Genomic DNA, 15,764 nt, shown 5'->3' on the forward strand with positions numbered 1-15,764 from the left:
CTAGAAAGCACTAGGTTATGGTCATCCTCAGCCTGGATGGTAGATGGCTTGTCTGTGACCATTAGGCATACTCAGGTCAAGTCTTCATAGGGGGCATCTTCAGCTGCCTTAGGAGGATACTGAGACATCCTTATCCACTTTGGATTTTGATCCAGGACCTCTATCCAACTGGATATTGTCAAATAATAACGTCTTCCTCAGTGGATCATTGCTGTCCGTTCCCAACATTTGTGTGAAATGTAGACCAAAGGGAGCCAGGAGAAGGAAATGAGCACAGAGGGTCTGGTTAAGGTCACTGTTTTCCTTGACCTTCCCTTTTGCACTCCCATGGAACTTGGCCCCCTGCTTTTCTGCAGTGGAGAAGATGAGACCGCAGATGAAAACCCAGAGTCTCAAGAGATGTTAGAGGAACAACTGGTGAGGATGTTAACCCGAGAAGTCATGGACCTAATCAGTAAGTGGCATGTGGGAATTAGGGGTAGTAGAGAAGACTTTTTCTAGAAGAAGAACTGGTCACTCACCCACCTCCCTTAAGGCATGTTTACAGCAATACTGACAGATTAATTAAGAAATAATTAACTAGATAGAAACCAGGTAGTCAAATCAACTTAAGGACATCCTACGAATTGCAAAGCAAGAGGAATTTCGATCAATGGTAGGAGTAACTTCCTAGTTTTGTCAGAATATGGAGAATTCTTAATTCTTAGACGACATGAAGATGCCCAATTTTCTTTGTTGGTCATTTCATTTGTTTGGTATCCAAAATAGACCAAGGATGTATCAGGCTTCCTCTTTTGGTTACTTACTCCGAGAATCCTATAATTTCTCTCTAGTTAGCTGAACTTAAAGAGGGACCAGAGCAGTCTGGTCAAACACCTGTGTTTCTCCTGGTAAAAGTGATTTTGTGCCTGGACAGTGTCCCACTTTCCCCCATCTTCACCTGCCTGAAGACCGTTTGGAATTCATTGGCCTGAGGTGTCTATTGTTCAGTCCAGTAACCCCACTTTCTTGCTTTAGCGGTATGCTGTGTTTCAAAGAAAGGTGCTGACCATGGTACTGCTCCCCCTACAGATGGAGATGGTAAGTGAGCTTGTTGTTTGGCCCTCAGAGGTCTGCCCTTAGACTCCTAAATATTGTCCCTTTTGTAGCCAGGTCAGTTCCTGTAGAACTAGCAGTTTGGGGTGGGTGAGATGTACATCTAGCTTTTCTCTCTGTTGGCTCTTTTGCTGTGTTCCTCCGGCATACTCCCACCTCAGAGCTTTTGCACTTGCTATTTCCTCTATTAGGATAATTTTCCTCCCAACTGTATACGTGGCCTGTTCCCCTGCTTCATTCAGATACTCTGCTCAGTTGTCACCTCTGAGAGGTGTTCCATAATCAACCTATAAAAACTAGTGGGGGGCCTGGGTGGCTCAGTCAGTTGAGCATCCGACTTCAGCTCAGGTCATGATCTTGTCATTTGTGAGTTCGAGCTCTGTGTTGGGCTCGCTGCTGTCAGCCTGTCCACGCAGAACCCACTTCAGATCCTCTGTCCCTCTTTCTGCCCCTCCCCCACCCATTCTCCCTCTCTCCCCCTCTGTCTCTCAAAAAATAAATAAAACATAAAAAAACAACCCAGCCACGCTTATTCTTCCTTTGCTTTATTTTTCTTCATAGCACTTATCACTGCCTGACATTGTTTTATTTCACTTGTTCATTTGTCACCTGTCTTCCTCATTAGAATGTAAACTATCAGGGAAGGGACTTTTTCCTATTCCTGTTACATCCCCAGTAACTAAGTGTCTGCTACAGTGGGGTCCTCATTTTTAAGTAACTGTCCAGAGTTTCCCACTATTTTCTCTTTTGTTTTTGTTTTTGTTTATTTTTTTAAGAGAGACAGAGTGTGAGTGGGGGAGGGGCAGAGAGAGAGGGAGGCACAGAATCTGAAGCAGGCTCCAGGCTCCGAGCTGTCAGCACAGAGCCTGACACAGGGCTCAAACTCATGAACCGTGAGATCATGACCTGAGTGGAAGTTGGATGCGTAACTGACTGCAGCCAGATGTGTCTCTAGACCTGCCATGAGCTGGGCTTCTACACCCTTCCATGAAGTTGGGGGGCTGTCCAGGACTACTTACTTACCAGTCAGCCCAGGTTACTCAGGTTTCCTTTACTTGGTGGACTTCTATCAGAACAGGATCCTCTTCTCTGTTCTGAAAGGATGAAGCTTAATATCTCTTTGCTTACAGATGAAGAGATGATGGCCACAGAGGTAGCCCCCTCAGCCATGGCGGAGCTTACAGACCTGGGCAAATGTCTAATGAAGCATGAGGTGTGTGGAGGGGACAGGTGATGTTTTTCTCCTTTCCTGGTATGGCACCAGTTTCCACTTTTCTCAATCTGTGATGCCATCAAAGAATTTTGGGGGGCTAATGCTGCTTTATTAACTTCCAGGTTCCTAAAGCCTCCAGAAAGCAGTAGAAAAGGTCAAGGTGTCTCCCATGCTAGCATGGGCAGAGGCTTTCAGAAAAACACACGGGCACACTGTGGTGTTCAGCCTCCCCCAGGCCTGAGCTTGGTCTCCTTGCACATTGGTTTTCACTTCTATATTGGTGGTTTTTTCTTCTTTTTGACTGCTAGATATACATAGAGAGGAGGGAAGTTTGTCCTCAGTTGCTATTTTTGTCATGTTCCTCCTCACCTGTTAAAATCCCAGCTCCTCATGTATAGGAATACTCAGAAAATTAATGTGTAAATTTTCTCATTGTAATCCTTCATCCTTTTCTGCTAGGATGTTTGTACGGCGCTATTAATTACAGCCTTCAATTCCCTTGCTTGGAAGGATACTCTGTCCTGTCAGAGGACGACCACACAGCTCTGCTGGCCTCTGCTCAAACAAGTATGGTTATTCACCCCTTCTCACTCTTTATGAAAGGCTGGGGTCATGAGGATTGACTGAATCAGTTGGAAGAATCGGGTTGCTGGGGCTTTCAGAGAGTAATCCTTTGGCCCTGAGCACAGCTGTGTCCCCAGGTGCTGTCGGGGACACTGCTCGCAGATGCTGTTACATGGCTTTTCACCAGCGTGCTGAAGGGCTTACAGACGCACGGGCAGCACGACGGCTGCATGGCTTCCCTGGTCCACCTGGCCTTCCAGATATACGAGGCACTGGTGAGTGCAGAAAGCACAGAGGCAGGGCTGGCTGCAGCTTCATCTTGAGGGGCATGCTCCCAGGCAGTTGGGCCTTCATAAAAGTAGACAGCTGCCCGAAGAGGTGGGTGTGGTGGGGTCATAGGAAAGGTGGCAAGGCCCAACCTACCCCATTGAGTGGTTTTATATCCCCACTCCACAGCGTCCCAGGTACCTGGAGATAAGAGCTGTGATGGAGCAGATCCCTGACATACAGAAGGACTCTCTGGACCAGTTTGACTGCAAGCTGTTGAACCCCTCTCTGCAGAAAGTGGCAGACAAGCGCCGGAAGGACCAATTCAAACGCCTCATTGCTGGCTGCATCGGGGTAGGTCATGTGCCTTCCCTGGTGCTCCCAACCAGCTTGACCTACCCTAGTGGTCTTCTTAGACCATGTGTACAGGCAGACCGGACGCCAGCTGTAGTCATAATCTTTGAAACAACCCACTACTCAGGGCCCAGCATCAATTCTTTTCCTTTGTTTTCCACAGAAACCCTTAGGAGAACAGTTCCGCAAAGAAGTCCACATTAAGAATCTTCCCTCACTTTTCAAAAAAACAAAGCCAATGCTGGAGACGGAGGTGCTGGACAACGAGGAGGGCGGCCTGGCCACCATCTTTGAACCCTGAATCAAACTTTTGGGCATTCTTCCTTGGCCTTTATTGTCATCTCTTCTTCCCCTTCATAGCTAATCTCTAGGCCCCTCTCCACCGCCACTTCACTTTCCACCATTGTCAGCCTGGAGAGAAATCCAGGTCTGGAGCTGGAGAGAGTGGGCTCTGTGCAAGGCACAAGTAATGATACCTAAGGTATCAAGAAAGGGAGTTTGCGCTCACACCATTCTGTCTAGATCTCCCATCATTCTACTTGGAGTTTCACCTTTTCTAAGAAAGAAAAGCTAGAGCAGACTGGCCCTACTCCCCAAGCCCTCCCATCCCCATGTAGCCATACACCTGTGTAGAGGGGTCACTAGGGGTGCTACACCCAACACTGAGACTAGCGGGGCTTGCACGAGGGCTTGGTCCCGCACTGCTTACGCCAGAGTTTCGCCTGGGCCACTGCAAGTCCCACGGAGTCCCTTTGCTGCTGGGCTGGTGGAAAACCTTCCCCATCCCTCAGGGGCATGTCTGGGTCAGGTGCTGAGTGCTGAACTGAATCTGGCCAGTTTCCTTTCTGTTTTGAGCAAGAATCTGGTCACCTGATGGGATCCATGGTACAGACTACTGCTAGGCTCTGAATGCAGTGTCAAGTGTGGTACCATCAGGGACCAGGGCTGGGCCACTCTCTGGAGTACTTTCTGGCATCCCATTATAGAGCTCATACATATTCCATGCACAGTCCCTCAGTGTGGGTTCCCCAGCCCCAGGGTCCACTCAGGCATAAGAGCCACAGTACCCTATCTAGTGTCACGTGATGCCATTGGCATCTGAGGATAATGCACACCAGCTAGGCTATGTCTGTGACAAGCAGCTGGCAAAGCCACTGGTCTTCTCTCCTAGGACTAGTTGAGTCCAGGTGCCTTCAAAAATCTCCTGGTCTTTTGGGTCCCTGGTCACTTCTCTCATGGACCATTTCCAGAAGAAAAAATATGCCTTCCTGTCACAACCTGTATTGTGAGGCTCCACTCTGTTCTCAAGGTCACTAGATGGCCCTGTAAGCAGAGGGGATGTGAATGCAAGACCCTAGCCTTGAGGTCACTACTGGCCATATACAGGCTTCATTTATACAGAAACCATATAGAGTATGTCTGCATTCTGTACAGAGACCTGTCCTCAATCCAGTCCACTGATGACAGTTTTGGTAAGGACTGTGCAGAACAGCCTGGGCTCAAGCTCCACCTGTGAGCTGGTGGTCCCTGGGCAGGGTCGGAAAGAGGCCAACCTGGGGAAATGGGACTTGGAAGTTCTATGTAGCTGTTTCTATGGCACAGGTTTGCCCCATGCCCTCTTTCCGGGTGGTGCTTTGGGCTGCTTCCTGTTGATTATGAAGGCCATCTCAAAGCATGTTTCCCTCCAAACTTGATGGCTGCCTACTCCTCTCTATGGTTGGGGCTGTGGAGGGCACAGTTGTATTTATTGTGCTGTAGTATTTTTAACATCCTGTGACTTCATGCTAGAAGTTTTCTATTGTTTATAGAACCTTTTTGTAGAAACATTAACTCTAAAGCACATCTGCATGTCAGTAAAAAAGTTTCATACAGAAAGGTCCCCATCTGCCTTTTTCAAACCAATGACATACTCTAGGGTCATTGCTCCGGAGCATCCTGCTAAAGGGACTGGACAGGAAGAACTGTGACCATGAACCTGCTGTCAAGCTTTCTCAAACAACATGCCAGCCAGAAAAAGACAACTATTCCTGACAAACCTAGACCAAGCAGCCCATACCACTCTCCCAGTGTTTTCTGTGGCCACTAGACTGGACTCTGAGGGACTGTCCAAATGGAACTGCTGCTGTTCCTTGTGTCACTTTTTTCAAAAGATTTTTTTTTTTTTTTAAATGTTCTATTTCTGAGAGAGAGGGAGACACAGAATCCAAAGCAGCTCCAGGCTCTGAGCTGTCATCACAGAGCCTGATGCAGGGCTTGAACTCACAAACTGTGAGATCACGACCTGAGTGGAAGTCAGATGCTTAACCAACTGAACCACCCAGGCGCCCCTAAAAGATTTTATTTTTAAGTAGCCTCTACACCCAACATGGGGCATGAACTTACAATCCTGAAAACTAGAGTGGCATGCTCTACCAACTGAGGCAGCTAGGTACCCATCCCTCCTTGTGTAACACCTGACAGCCATGTGACTTGATGGGTACAGACCACCCCTTTTCCTCAGAAACTTGTAGTAATCTAGGAAATGGATTAAGGGGCGCACACAATTTTCTGTGGTCTGGCTGAGCCCCCAAAGACCACCTCAATTTGGTAGGTTTTTTTGTTTTGTTTTACCTGAGCGTGTGAGCAGGTGAGAAGGGCAGAGGAGGGGAGAGAATCTTAACCTGGCTCCACCCTCAGCACAGAGCTCAACGCGGGGCATGATCCCACAACCCTGGCATCAGGACCTGAACCAAAACCAAGAATCAGACATTCAACTGAGCCTCCCAGACAGCCCTGGTATCTCTGATGAGGCTTCAGAGGACTTGGCCCTGACCTGCAGTAACACCCGAACCCTGTGTTCCTAAGTGCCAAATAATGCCAAACCTCTTCTAAGGTGAGGCCCCACATATTGGGGCTAAAACTCCGGAAGTAGTCTCTGGCAAAAGTTTTTTATTTGGATGTGAGTTTATTTACATTAAGGCCTTACAAAGGCAGGAAGTCACATTTTGTGGCACATTTAACAAAATGTATTGACTGAAAATAAGGCTGGGATTGTCCCAGAAAACCCAGGACCTGCAGTCACACTGGACTCTAGCAGTCCTGTGACCAGCAAGTCAGGACCCAAAATCTTCAGCTAGGATACTTGAGTATCCAAGCACAGCCATGCCGGTAAGTCCCATGCAAACCTCAGTCCATCTGAACTGCATCTAGTTCATCCAAGAACCGTTGGCACTTCCCCATCAGTACCTTGATGGCTTCACTCACTAGCACCTCTGGTGGCAACACCCCTGTTGACTCGACAGAAACTGGAAACCAAAGAGACACTTCAGCTCAGGCAGGGCTCGCAAAAGCTCCCGTATTAAGCTACGCAGATTCTACATCTGGACTCTACAAAGAAGCGGCAGCACCAAAGACCTGCCCCACTTCACAATACGCCCCCAACCTGACACTCACAGATATAGTGGTCCCGAACTCGAGCAAGTCGTACAACCTTCTTTAGCTTCTCGTTCCGGAACACTTCTCTGCTGAAGGTATCTAGCCGGGGATTGGCAACTCTGGCCACCTTTTTACCTAGTGAAAACAAACCGTGTTCTAAATACACGAGCCCAGAGCTTTCATTTATGCTACCTTCACAGGAAATATACTTTAGGTCCTGACCTGAACGGGTAACCCAAATGTCATACCTTGGACTTCCTGCACCTCAATAACACCAGGCGAGAAGCACCGCCTCAGCTCCTCCGCTGCATCCCCTTCCACAGGCTCAAGCAGGGTGATGTCTGGCAGAAGCCTGTAACTGGCTGTTGCCACCGGTGAAAACTTGGCATGATCCTTGCCTGGAGGGAAGAGAGTAAAACAGCCTGGGGGGAAACCTTCACATTATACAAACCCCTAACGGCGGAGGCCCACCAGCTTGCTCCTTGTCAGGACATCTCAGCTGAGCCCTTCAGTCACACCCCACTCCACTGTAATCAAACCACTCTGCCCAGGACAGCCAACAAAGTTCTTACCAATGCCCTTGACACAGTGCATGAGTAAGTCAATCTCCTGGCCAGGCCGTAGCTGAGCGATGAGAATATCATCATGCACTGGTCTGATCGTGCCCTCTGGGAAGAGGTCAGCCTGATTCCCCAGGGGCACCCATGTCATGTGCCTGGTGTACACTGGAGAAAGAAGCACATCAGAAAAGCCTCACCCCTTAAAACCAGCACCTACCAAGAAGTGGGCCTCTTGCTGGCCCTACCACTACTTACCTTTATGGTTCACATAGAGTTCATTGGGGTCAGAGGAATCTTTAGCAGCGTGGGGGTTCCGAGTGCACCTGACCTGAAGCCGAAACTGTAGAGTATCTATCTCTGTACCTTCTTCGTCTCCTGCACAAAGGGAGAGAGTAGAAGCTGTTAAAGAACTACTGAACATTTGGGTGCTAGGCACTATGCTGAGTGCATTAACTTAAATTTATCATTTAGTCTTCCGGACAAGTTACAGTAGGCAAGGGCAAGTGTTCACACAGATAAGAACAGATACACACCAAAAGATCACTAACTTGCTCGAGGTCATACAGTAATCAATCCAGGATTTGAACACAGGCAGTATGACTCCAGAATCTACTTCAGAAGAGAGCTGCTCCCATTTTCCCAAAATTTCATTTTCTCTCTCACCTTGGTTCCGATATTCAAAAAGACGGGGATCAGCATGAATGGGAATGAGCCCCAAGCGATGAGCAAGGATCTCATCCTGGACAATGGACGTGTTGTTGTACACCAGGACCTTTTCCACAGCCATGGTTGGCACCTGCCCAAGAAAACAGAATCGTTCTCCAACAAAGACCCTACAGATTCCCCATTTACTCCCACTTCCTGACAGGGGGACCTCTTCCTAAAAGAAGAATTGCTTAGTAAAAAGTTTATGAGGAATGCTCAGCAAAACTGCAAGAAAACTAAAGGAAAGGGGCACCTTGAGACAATTCTACAAGTATGGTGATGGCACAGTTTCCCACGCAACTCCACCTTTGTCACCAAAATAAATACCTCAGCTAATAAAATGCGCCGAAAAGCATTGGCAATGGCTGCATCAATTCCCACCATGTCAAACTCCAATGAGTTTTCATCCAAGTGCACTACATCCACACGGAAATTCTGTGGGGACAGAAAAAGCACTAAATGAAGCCTGCTCTCTGGAGTCAACACCTTCCCCCCTGGACATTCCTCCCAGAGTATTAACATTCACACTCACCCAAGAACCTCCCTTTGACCAGGTGTCCCTGATAAATGTTCCTTTCTCCCCCAATCCCTTATTAGGCTCTTGAAAAGTTTCCCTGTTTTCGTCCTCTACTTATGTAAAATTCTCTGTAATGTGGCTTCCAGCCCAACTATCTTCAGAAACTATTCTACTAGAGAATAGGCTTCCATACTGCTTAATGGAGTTGACATTACTCAATCCTTATCCTACCAGACTTCTCTGCTGCATTCAGCATTGATAGAATCCCTTCATTTTTGAACTCTGCCTTGACTTCTGAGTACCAATCTTCTGGTTCTCTTCCTCCTTCTCTGAGGAATCCTTCTAAATTCACTTTCTTCTACCCACTTCACCAATGTCACTATTTCCCAGGTTTTTCTGTCTCTCTCCAAGATGACCTCAATCACACTCATGGTTTTAGCAACCACACATACTAAAAAACCCCAAATTATATCTCACTTCTGATCTCATTTCAAACACACCTAGTACTAGCCTCCTAAACTTCTCCATATACAGGAAACTTAAATGCAGCATCATTCCCTTCCCCTAGATCTATTTCTCATCAGTAAATGACACCACCAGCCATCAAAGCAGCTCCTCAAATTTGGTCCTTTTATATTTCCTCCTCAAAGCCCACACCAAAGCAATTATCAAATTTACCTTCTATATCCCCTTTGCTCTATTTTCCTGATTACAATCTTAGTTCATGCTTTCAACCTCAGTTCCTCTATGCAATTCTGTCACAAATCTGACTGCTCTATTGGATCTTCAATTCGTTCTGTCCCAATCATTTAGGCTGCAGATCATGTCCACTTCAGAGCTCTTCAAAAACTCCCTATTACCTACAGGGTCTAAGATGCACTTCAATCTTGCCTACCACTCATGCTCCCCATTTTACATTCTAGCAATAATAAACTGCTTGGACGTTCCTGGAACACAGTTCACAAAACCTTTATAATTTCGTTTCTAGTCTTAGTCCCTCCTCACCCTTCCCTGTTCTCAGATTCTACTCATCAGGGCTCAATCCAGATGTCATCTTCTTTAGGAAGTAAATCTTCCATACCGCTGCCCCCAACCCCATCCCCCTTCTAGATTAAGTGCCTTTGTGGGATCACCCCATCCCCGGTTGTCCTTATCTCTATCAACCGCCTTTACCGCATTACACTGGAATCACTTACGTACGTTCTTCTCCCACAAGACTAAACATCTTGCTCCTCGAACAGGGCAGAAACCGTGTACACGAAGCGCCTTAGCACATTGCTCAAACGTTTTAGGAACGGAGCATACCACAAGGGCTGCTTCTGAGGCACAGGCTGCCCAGATACACGGTCGGTTCCTAACACCCTCTCCAAATCCACGTACCTTCTCGAAGCGGTCTTGGTCCCAGGCATCATCATAACCCGAATAGTTACCAGGAAAGTCAGTTGTATGAACCTAGAGCAAAAAGACGGGAGTCTGCGAAAGGGCAGGTAGGGCAAGCCCGCCCAACCCCACCCCATCCCTGTCCCACTCTCATTTTCCTTCCCGAGTTCAAGGCCATAGGCTTACATTGCGAACCCCGAACTCCCCTAGAACCACGCGGGTCCGCATTTCTTCCACCGCCTGAGCAGCCGCCATCTTCAACCCCTCCACGTGACTAGGGCAGCAAACTGGCGCGTGCGTCCCCCACCTCCGTCTCCGTGGCAACGCACCCGGGATCTAAGTATCGCGAGACTCTGCCCGGACTCCGTCCACGTCCCCAGCTTCCGGAAGTTTTGGCCAAACATCCGGGTTTCTCCTTTTTGCGTTCCGGTTGAACCCACCTCTCTTTCTCGCCCCTGGACATCTCCCTCCTTCAGGCCCGCGTCTCTCCCACTCGTCCGCGCGCTGGACTAGCGCGGGCTTCAGTGACGGGAGCCCTCGAGGGACATGGCAACTACAGCGGCGCCGGCCGGCGGCGCCCGAAGCGGGGCTGGTCCGGAATGGGGAGGGTTCGAAGAAAACATCCAGGTAATAGCCCCAAGCCTCCGGCTGCAACCAGCCCCGGGGCTGGCAGTCGCCCTGAGGTGTCGTGGAGACTCCCTCGGAGCTTGGAAATCTGTTCCATTTGCAACACTTGTTCCCTCCTTTGGATCTTGGTATACACGAAAGTCTGTGGGACTAGTGCCGACCTGAAAGGTCCAGCCAGAGGGCCTCAGATCTCTGCGCCCCCCTGCTCTTGCTTTCCAGACAAGTTTGTGTTGGCCGATCGGGGTCAGGCATGGCGAGGGAGCGGGCGGTATTCACTGGCACTGGCTAAAACCATGCTGTGTGCACAGCCTGGTTTGGGGGTTGGAAAAGACAAACGAAATGGGTACTTTTGCAGCCCTCTGAGAATTTAACTGGGAAAGTAGAAGAAAGACATATATGCAAGACAGGGAATGGGTTTCCCAGGCTAGAAAAGAGAACCAGACAACCAAGCGTTCTGAGAGCAAATGAGGGAAAGAGAGGGGCCTGATCTATGGCGATTCCAAGCCATATCCCCAGCAGTGGACTAACAAAGTCCCAAACCCTGCGACCAATAGGAGGACGTACAGGTGGAGCAGAAAGATCTTGCACTCTACAAGCCACTGTCTTCACAGGGTGGAGGCTCAGCTGTGATTGACATGGAGAACATGGATGATACCTCAGGCTCCAGCTTCGAGGACATGGGTGAGTTGCATCAGCGCCTGCGCGAGGAAGAAGTAGATGCCGATGCAGCTGCTGCGGAAGAGGAGGATGGGGAGTTCCTGGGCATGAAGGGCTTCAAGGGACAGCTGAGCCGGCAGGTGGCTGATCAGGTAAGCAAGACTGGATCCCTAGCGGGTGGAAAAGTATGCCTAGGCAGGCCGCAAGTTCTGAAGTTGTGTTGAAGCTCACCCCACGTTGTCTGACCCCATAGAACCATGTAGAAATCCAATGGAAAATAAGCAACGGGGACTATAGTCTAGAGTCTCACAATCCCAACCCACCCCATTTCTGTCTTCCTTACTTCAGATGTGGCAGGCAGGGAAGAGACAAGCCTCCAGGGCCTTCAGCTTGTACGCCAACATCGACATCCTGAGACCCTACTTTGATGTGGAGCCTGCCCAGGTGCGAAGCAGGTGAGGATCCTTCTCCTGATAGAAGCTGCCCTCCTAACACCTAATCCTTCATCCAAACCACAACCAGATACCAAGCCCTTAGGCTCCCCTCTTCATGGCCCCACCAGCCCTCATCATTGCACCTGTACCCCAGCTACACTGTATGTCTTACCAGTCACAGAACAGGACATGGTGATAACACATTGCCTTCCTCCTCTTCCTTGTGTAGCAAACTACTCTTCTTCCCTCAACACCTAGCTCAGTTGTCACCTCTGTCCCCCATTCCTCAACCCCATTCCCAGTTTGTCCTCTCCTGGTGTTCCTACAGAACTCTGTGCTTTCCTCTAACAGGTGATATTTGGGCGATGCTGATTCCGGGTCAGTCTCCCCAGAGACCTCAGAAACAAGCTCAGTTTTATTTTATTTATTTTTTTTATTCCCACCACCAGAACAGTCTCTGAACCACAATATCAGCACATAGTTTTGAATGACTTTTCAAGAAGTGGATCTAATTTTGGTTTGGATCTTTTGTTCATCCTTTAAGCAATATTTATCAAATACCCAGTACCACTTAGCAGCCATTTATTAAGCATTTGCTCTGTGCTGGGCCCTGTAATACTTAGGTCTCATTGAAGACAGAGGGCGAAGATAGCTGGGAGCCTTGCCTTCGAGTGCAGTTACAATAGAGCATTTATTTGCTCTGATGGAACACACAGAAGGGACACCTGACCCAGAGTAGGTAGAGGGTGGGACAGGATAGGTTTTCCAAAGGAAGTGAAATGAAGCCACAATCCAAGGTATTATTAAAAGTTGGCCACCTAAGAAGTGGGCAGAAGTGACTTGTACTTTTATTCCTCCTGTGTGGAGCTTTCATACCAGTTCACATGTACTTTCCGAGACGATGTTCAGTGGTGCCTGGAGAAATTGGTAAGCAGGAAGATGTAGGAGACACACTGGTTCCCTCCAGTAAACCTTTCCTTCTAAACCGCTCCCAGGGCTTCATCATCACAGCCCTGAATTCTTGGCATTCTCTGCTGAGGTTTGCCTGTCTTTAAAGGGGAGCAGGTCAAATAGGTAAATCGCCAAGCCCTCTCACAAGGCCCAGGTGGGCTTTCTGAGTTCTCCATATTGCTTCTGCATGTCAGCACAGTATCCAAAGGATGTCCTTCCTGGAAGCATTTTTAGGGACAAGGAAGTTATTTTCTCATTCCTTGTCTGTCTTTACTACCCTCTTTTCCCTTTGCCATCCAGCATGTTCTCTGGAGTTAGAGATGTAATAAGATTCAGGCCCTCCAGAACTTCATAGCCTAGGGCTACTCATCTCTCCTCTCCCCTCTTCTCCCAGGCTCCTGGAGTCCATGATCCCTATCAAGATGGTCAACTTCCCCCAGGTGAATACCCAAGGTAGCATGTCTGGAAGAGCTGGGGGAGGCACGAGGGCAGAGGGTGGGGCCACCAGGCAAAGCCAAGGAAGACATAAACAGAAGAGCCATTGTACTCTCCAGCCTGAATGAGTTGGTATATTGACAGAAAATCGCAGGTGAACTCTATGGACCTCTCATGCTGGTCTTCACGCTGGTTGCCATCCTCCTCCATGGGATGAAGACATCTGACACCATTATTGTAAGCAGGACAAAGGACTTTGGGGGGTGGCTGAACTAAGTTGAAAGCTGCCCACGATGGTGGAGTGAGGTAGAAGCAGCCCCTGAGGAAAGCCCTAGGTGAGGCTGAGTCCAGAGGCCTCCCAGGACTAAGCAGAGCCTTCACCCCACAGCGGGAGGGCACCCTGATGGGTACAGCCATTGGCACCTGCTTCGGCTACTGGCTGGGTGTCTCGTCTTTCATTTACTTCCTCGCCTACCTGTGCAACGCCCAGATCACCATGCTCCAGATGCTGGCATTGCTGGTAAGGAGTCCAGCATAGTGGTGGGCAAGGGTGGTCTTAAAAAGAGCAGCCAGGCCTCGCTCTGCATCTGTCCTCGGGCCCCAGGGCCTGGAATGGGATGAGCTGGCCAGTGGATCGTTTATTTCTCAGAGTCTCCATGAGAGCTCAGAGGCCAGCCCGGCCTGAGTGATTTTCCTCCCCACCATTTTCTTTCCTAGGGCTATGGCCTCTTTGGGCACTGCATTGTCCTGTTCATCACCTATAACATCCACCTCCATGCCCTCTTCTACCTCTTCTGGTTGCTGGTGGGTGGACTGTCTACTCTACGCATGGTAAGCTGGGCAAGAGGTTGCCAAGGGTGGGCTAACCTCCCAGGGAGTTAGGGAAAACCGCCCAGACCTTGGGCTGAACCCCACAAAGGGCTCCAAATGGCTAAGAGCCCAAAAGTGGTTCCGCTCTGGGTAGGAGTGTCTTCTCCACACTGCTCACTTTGGAGCTAGGCCCTCTGAGCTGTATTCCTGTGGCCCTAGGTGGCAGTGTTGGTGTCACGGACTGTGGGCCCCACACAGCGGCTGCTCCTCTGTGGCACCCTGGCCGCCCTACACATGCTTTTCCTGCTCTATCTGCATTTTGCCTACCACAAGGTGGTAGAGGGTAAGTGACAGGAGGGCCTGAATGTGGGGGAAGGGAACAGCTTCCTCGGGCAGGGTCGAGCCAACTCTCACCTTCCATTTTCCTCCTTTCAGGGATCCTGGACACGCTGGAGGGCCCCAACATCCCGCCTATGCAGAGGGTCCCCAGAGACATCCCTGCCGCGCTCCCTGCTGCTAGGCTTCCTGCCACCGTGCTCAATGCCACAGCCAAGGCTGTTATGGTGACCCTGCAGTCACACTGACCCCACCTGAAACCCTTGGCCGGCCCCCTCTCCCCCCATCTTCGGAGCAGAGGAAGATTAAAGAACAGTATTGATGACATGTGTCTTTTTGATGGGGTCTGCAGCTGCCTCAGAGCTGTAGCCACTTAAGCAACTCCCTGATGCCTCTTGGGGCTTCTGAAGGGCACAAGGCCAGGAACCCCTGGCCAGGACTGCAGGGCTCTGCAGCCAGTGCAGAAAGTGGGTCAGCTCCTCTGAGGCCCTCTCTCCACCTACTCCTTCCTTCCTCTTTAACTCTCCCACGGTGTCTTGCTAAATATAGACTTGGTAATTAAAATATTGATTGAAGTTTGGAACTGCAGCTGCCATTCCGGTGGTCCTCCCTGCCACCCTACTTCCTATACACTTTGCTATTTTTCTGTCACTGGTGGTAATGGCACGTGTTCTCTCTTTTATACCCTCATCCAGGCAGGATGATGGTGGGACAGCCCAGACTACATTGAAAGCAGTGACTGAACCTGGAACCTGCCCCTGAGGGCAGGGGACACCTGACCCATGGAGCAGCAGGGAGGCCTCAGACACAGGAACCATTAAGTCTGATGGAGGAGTGCACCCAGCTTGAGTGGGCTCAGCCTCACTCGGGACACCAATGGAGCAGTGACAATTGGTCAAAAACTTCAATTCAACCCCATGTAATTACAAGGCTCTTATGTACCTGGCCCATTGCCTAGGGATAATTTTCCTGTGGGAGCTCACATTTGAAGCCAAACTTGGCTTTGTGCTGGTTATACTGGGGCCAGAGGAACAAAGCCATCGGTTTCTTCTGCCCTTTTCAGGAGTGCTATTCGTTCCTAAAAACAACCAGCACCCCAAGCATAGCCCCACCATCCATTTAATCGGCTCTACTTAACGAGTTAAATCAGGTGGTTAATGAAATAGAATTGTCGACCTCCCTTCACTATGCTTATACTTTTTTTTTTTTTTTTTTTTATCTTTACCCAAGTTAATCTGAGTCAGCATCTTTCCCTCCTAGTAAAAGGCAAGAAAGATGTGCCCTTCATTTGCCCTATGTGGCCCCACGTTGGGGGCACTTTGTCCACTTGGTGATGGTGTGGATCAGGTAACATGGGGCCTCAGGTAACTCAGGTGACATGCCTCTATGTGGACAGAGTGCGAACAGAACAGCACTGTGCACACTCTGCAGTGTACTCTTCCTGA

The 15,764-nt window shown here is 49.3% G+C and overlaps 3 protein-coding genes across 9 annotated transcripts in view; 2 read left to right on the top strand and 1 right to left on the bottom strand.

Moving 5' to 3' along the window:
* XPO5 (exportin 5) overlaps nt 1–3,815 on the top strand; it is a 47,138-nt gene extending 43,323 nt beyond the window's left edge. For both annotated transcript variants that reach the window (XM_019457236.2, XM_019457235.2), the window contains 7 exons: nt 357–454; nt 1,018–1,080; nt 2,226–2,308; nt 2,768–2,875; nt 3,010–3,147; nt 3,329–3,493; nt 3,657–3,815. In XM_019457236.2, coding sequence (XP_019312781.1) covers nt 357–454; nt 1,018–1,080; nt 2,226–2,308; nt 2,768–2,875; nt 3,010–3,147; nt 3,329–3,493; nt 3,657–3,794 — 793 coding nt within the window. In that variant the 3' untranslated portion in view covers nt 3,795–3,815. The remainder of the gene's footprint in view (nt 1–356; nt 455–1,017; nt 1,081–2,225; nt 2,309–2,767; nt 2,876–3,009; nt 3,148–3,328; nt 3,494–3,656) is intronic.
* A 2,602-nt stretch (nt 3,816–6,417) lies between these two features.
* POLR1C (RNA polymerase I and III subunit C) lies at nt 6,418–10,371 on the bottom strand. Of its 2 annotated transcripts, none has more exons than XM_019457246.2 (9): nt 10,256–10,371; nt 10,070–10,141; nt 8,500–8,607; nt 8,131–8,263; nt 7,723–7,842; nt 7,480–7,632; nt 7,156–7,305; nt 6,926–7,042; nt 6,418–6,777 (listed from the first exon to the last, which is right to left on the bottom strand). In XM_019457246.2, exons 1-9 carry the CDS (start codon nt 10,322–10,324, stop codon nt 6,659–6,661), a joined length of 1,041 nt encoding a protein of 346 aa, XP_019312791.1. In that variant the 5' UTR covers nt 10,325–10,371; the 3' UTR covers nt 6,418–6,658. The 2 variants fall into 2 exon arrangements, with proteins under 2 accessions (XP_019312791.1, XP_019312792.1); XM_019457247.2 differs by having other exon boundaries at nt 10,070–10,162; nt 10,256–10,342.
* A 98-nt stretch (nt 10,372–10,469) lies between these two features.
* On the top strand, nt 10,470–15,504 carry YIPF3 (Yip1 domain family member 3). 5 transcript variants are annotated; one of them, XM_019457243.2, is made up of 10 exons: nt 10,470–10,696; nt 11,308–11,505; nt 11,702–11,808; nt 13,133–13,178; nt 13,318–13,410; nt 13,562–13,693; nt 13,891–14,004; nt 14,203–14,326; nt 14,419–14,546; nt 15,015–15,504. In XM_019457243.2, exons 1-10 carry the CDS (start codon nt 10,616–10,618, stop codon nt 15,021–15,023), a joined length of 1,032 nt encoding a protein of 343 aa, XP_019312788.2. In that variant the 5' UTR covers nt 10,470–10,615; the 3' UTR covers nt 15,024–15,504. The 5 variants fall into 5 exon arrangements, with proteins under 5 accessions (XP_019312788.2, XP_019312785.2, XP_019312789.2 ...); XM_019457240.2 differs by having other exon boundaries at nt 15,019–15,504; XM_019457244.2 differs by lacking the exon at nt 14,203–14,326.
* Nucleotides 15,505–15,764: the final 260 nt, after the last annotated feature.

This window comes from Panthera pardus, unplaced genomic scaffold (genome assembly GCF_024362965.1).
Source record: "Panthera pardus isolate Hobbes unplaced genomic scaffold, ASM2436296v1 HiC_scaffold_17, whole genome shotgun sequence".
Classification (NCBI taxonomy): Eukaryota; Metazoa; Chordata; class Mammalia; order Carnivora; family Felidae; genus Panthera; species Panthera pardus.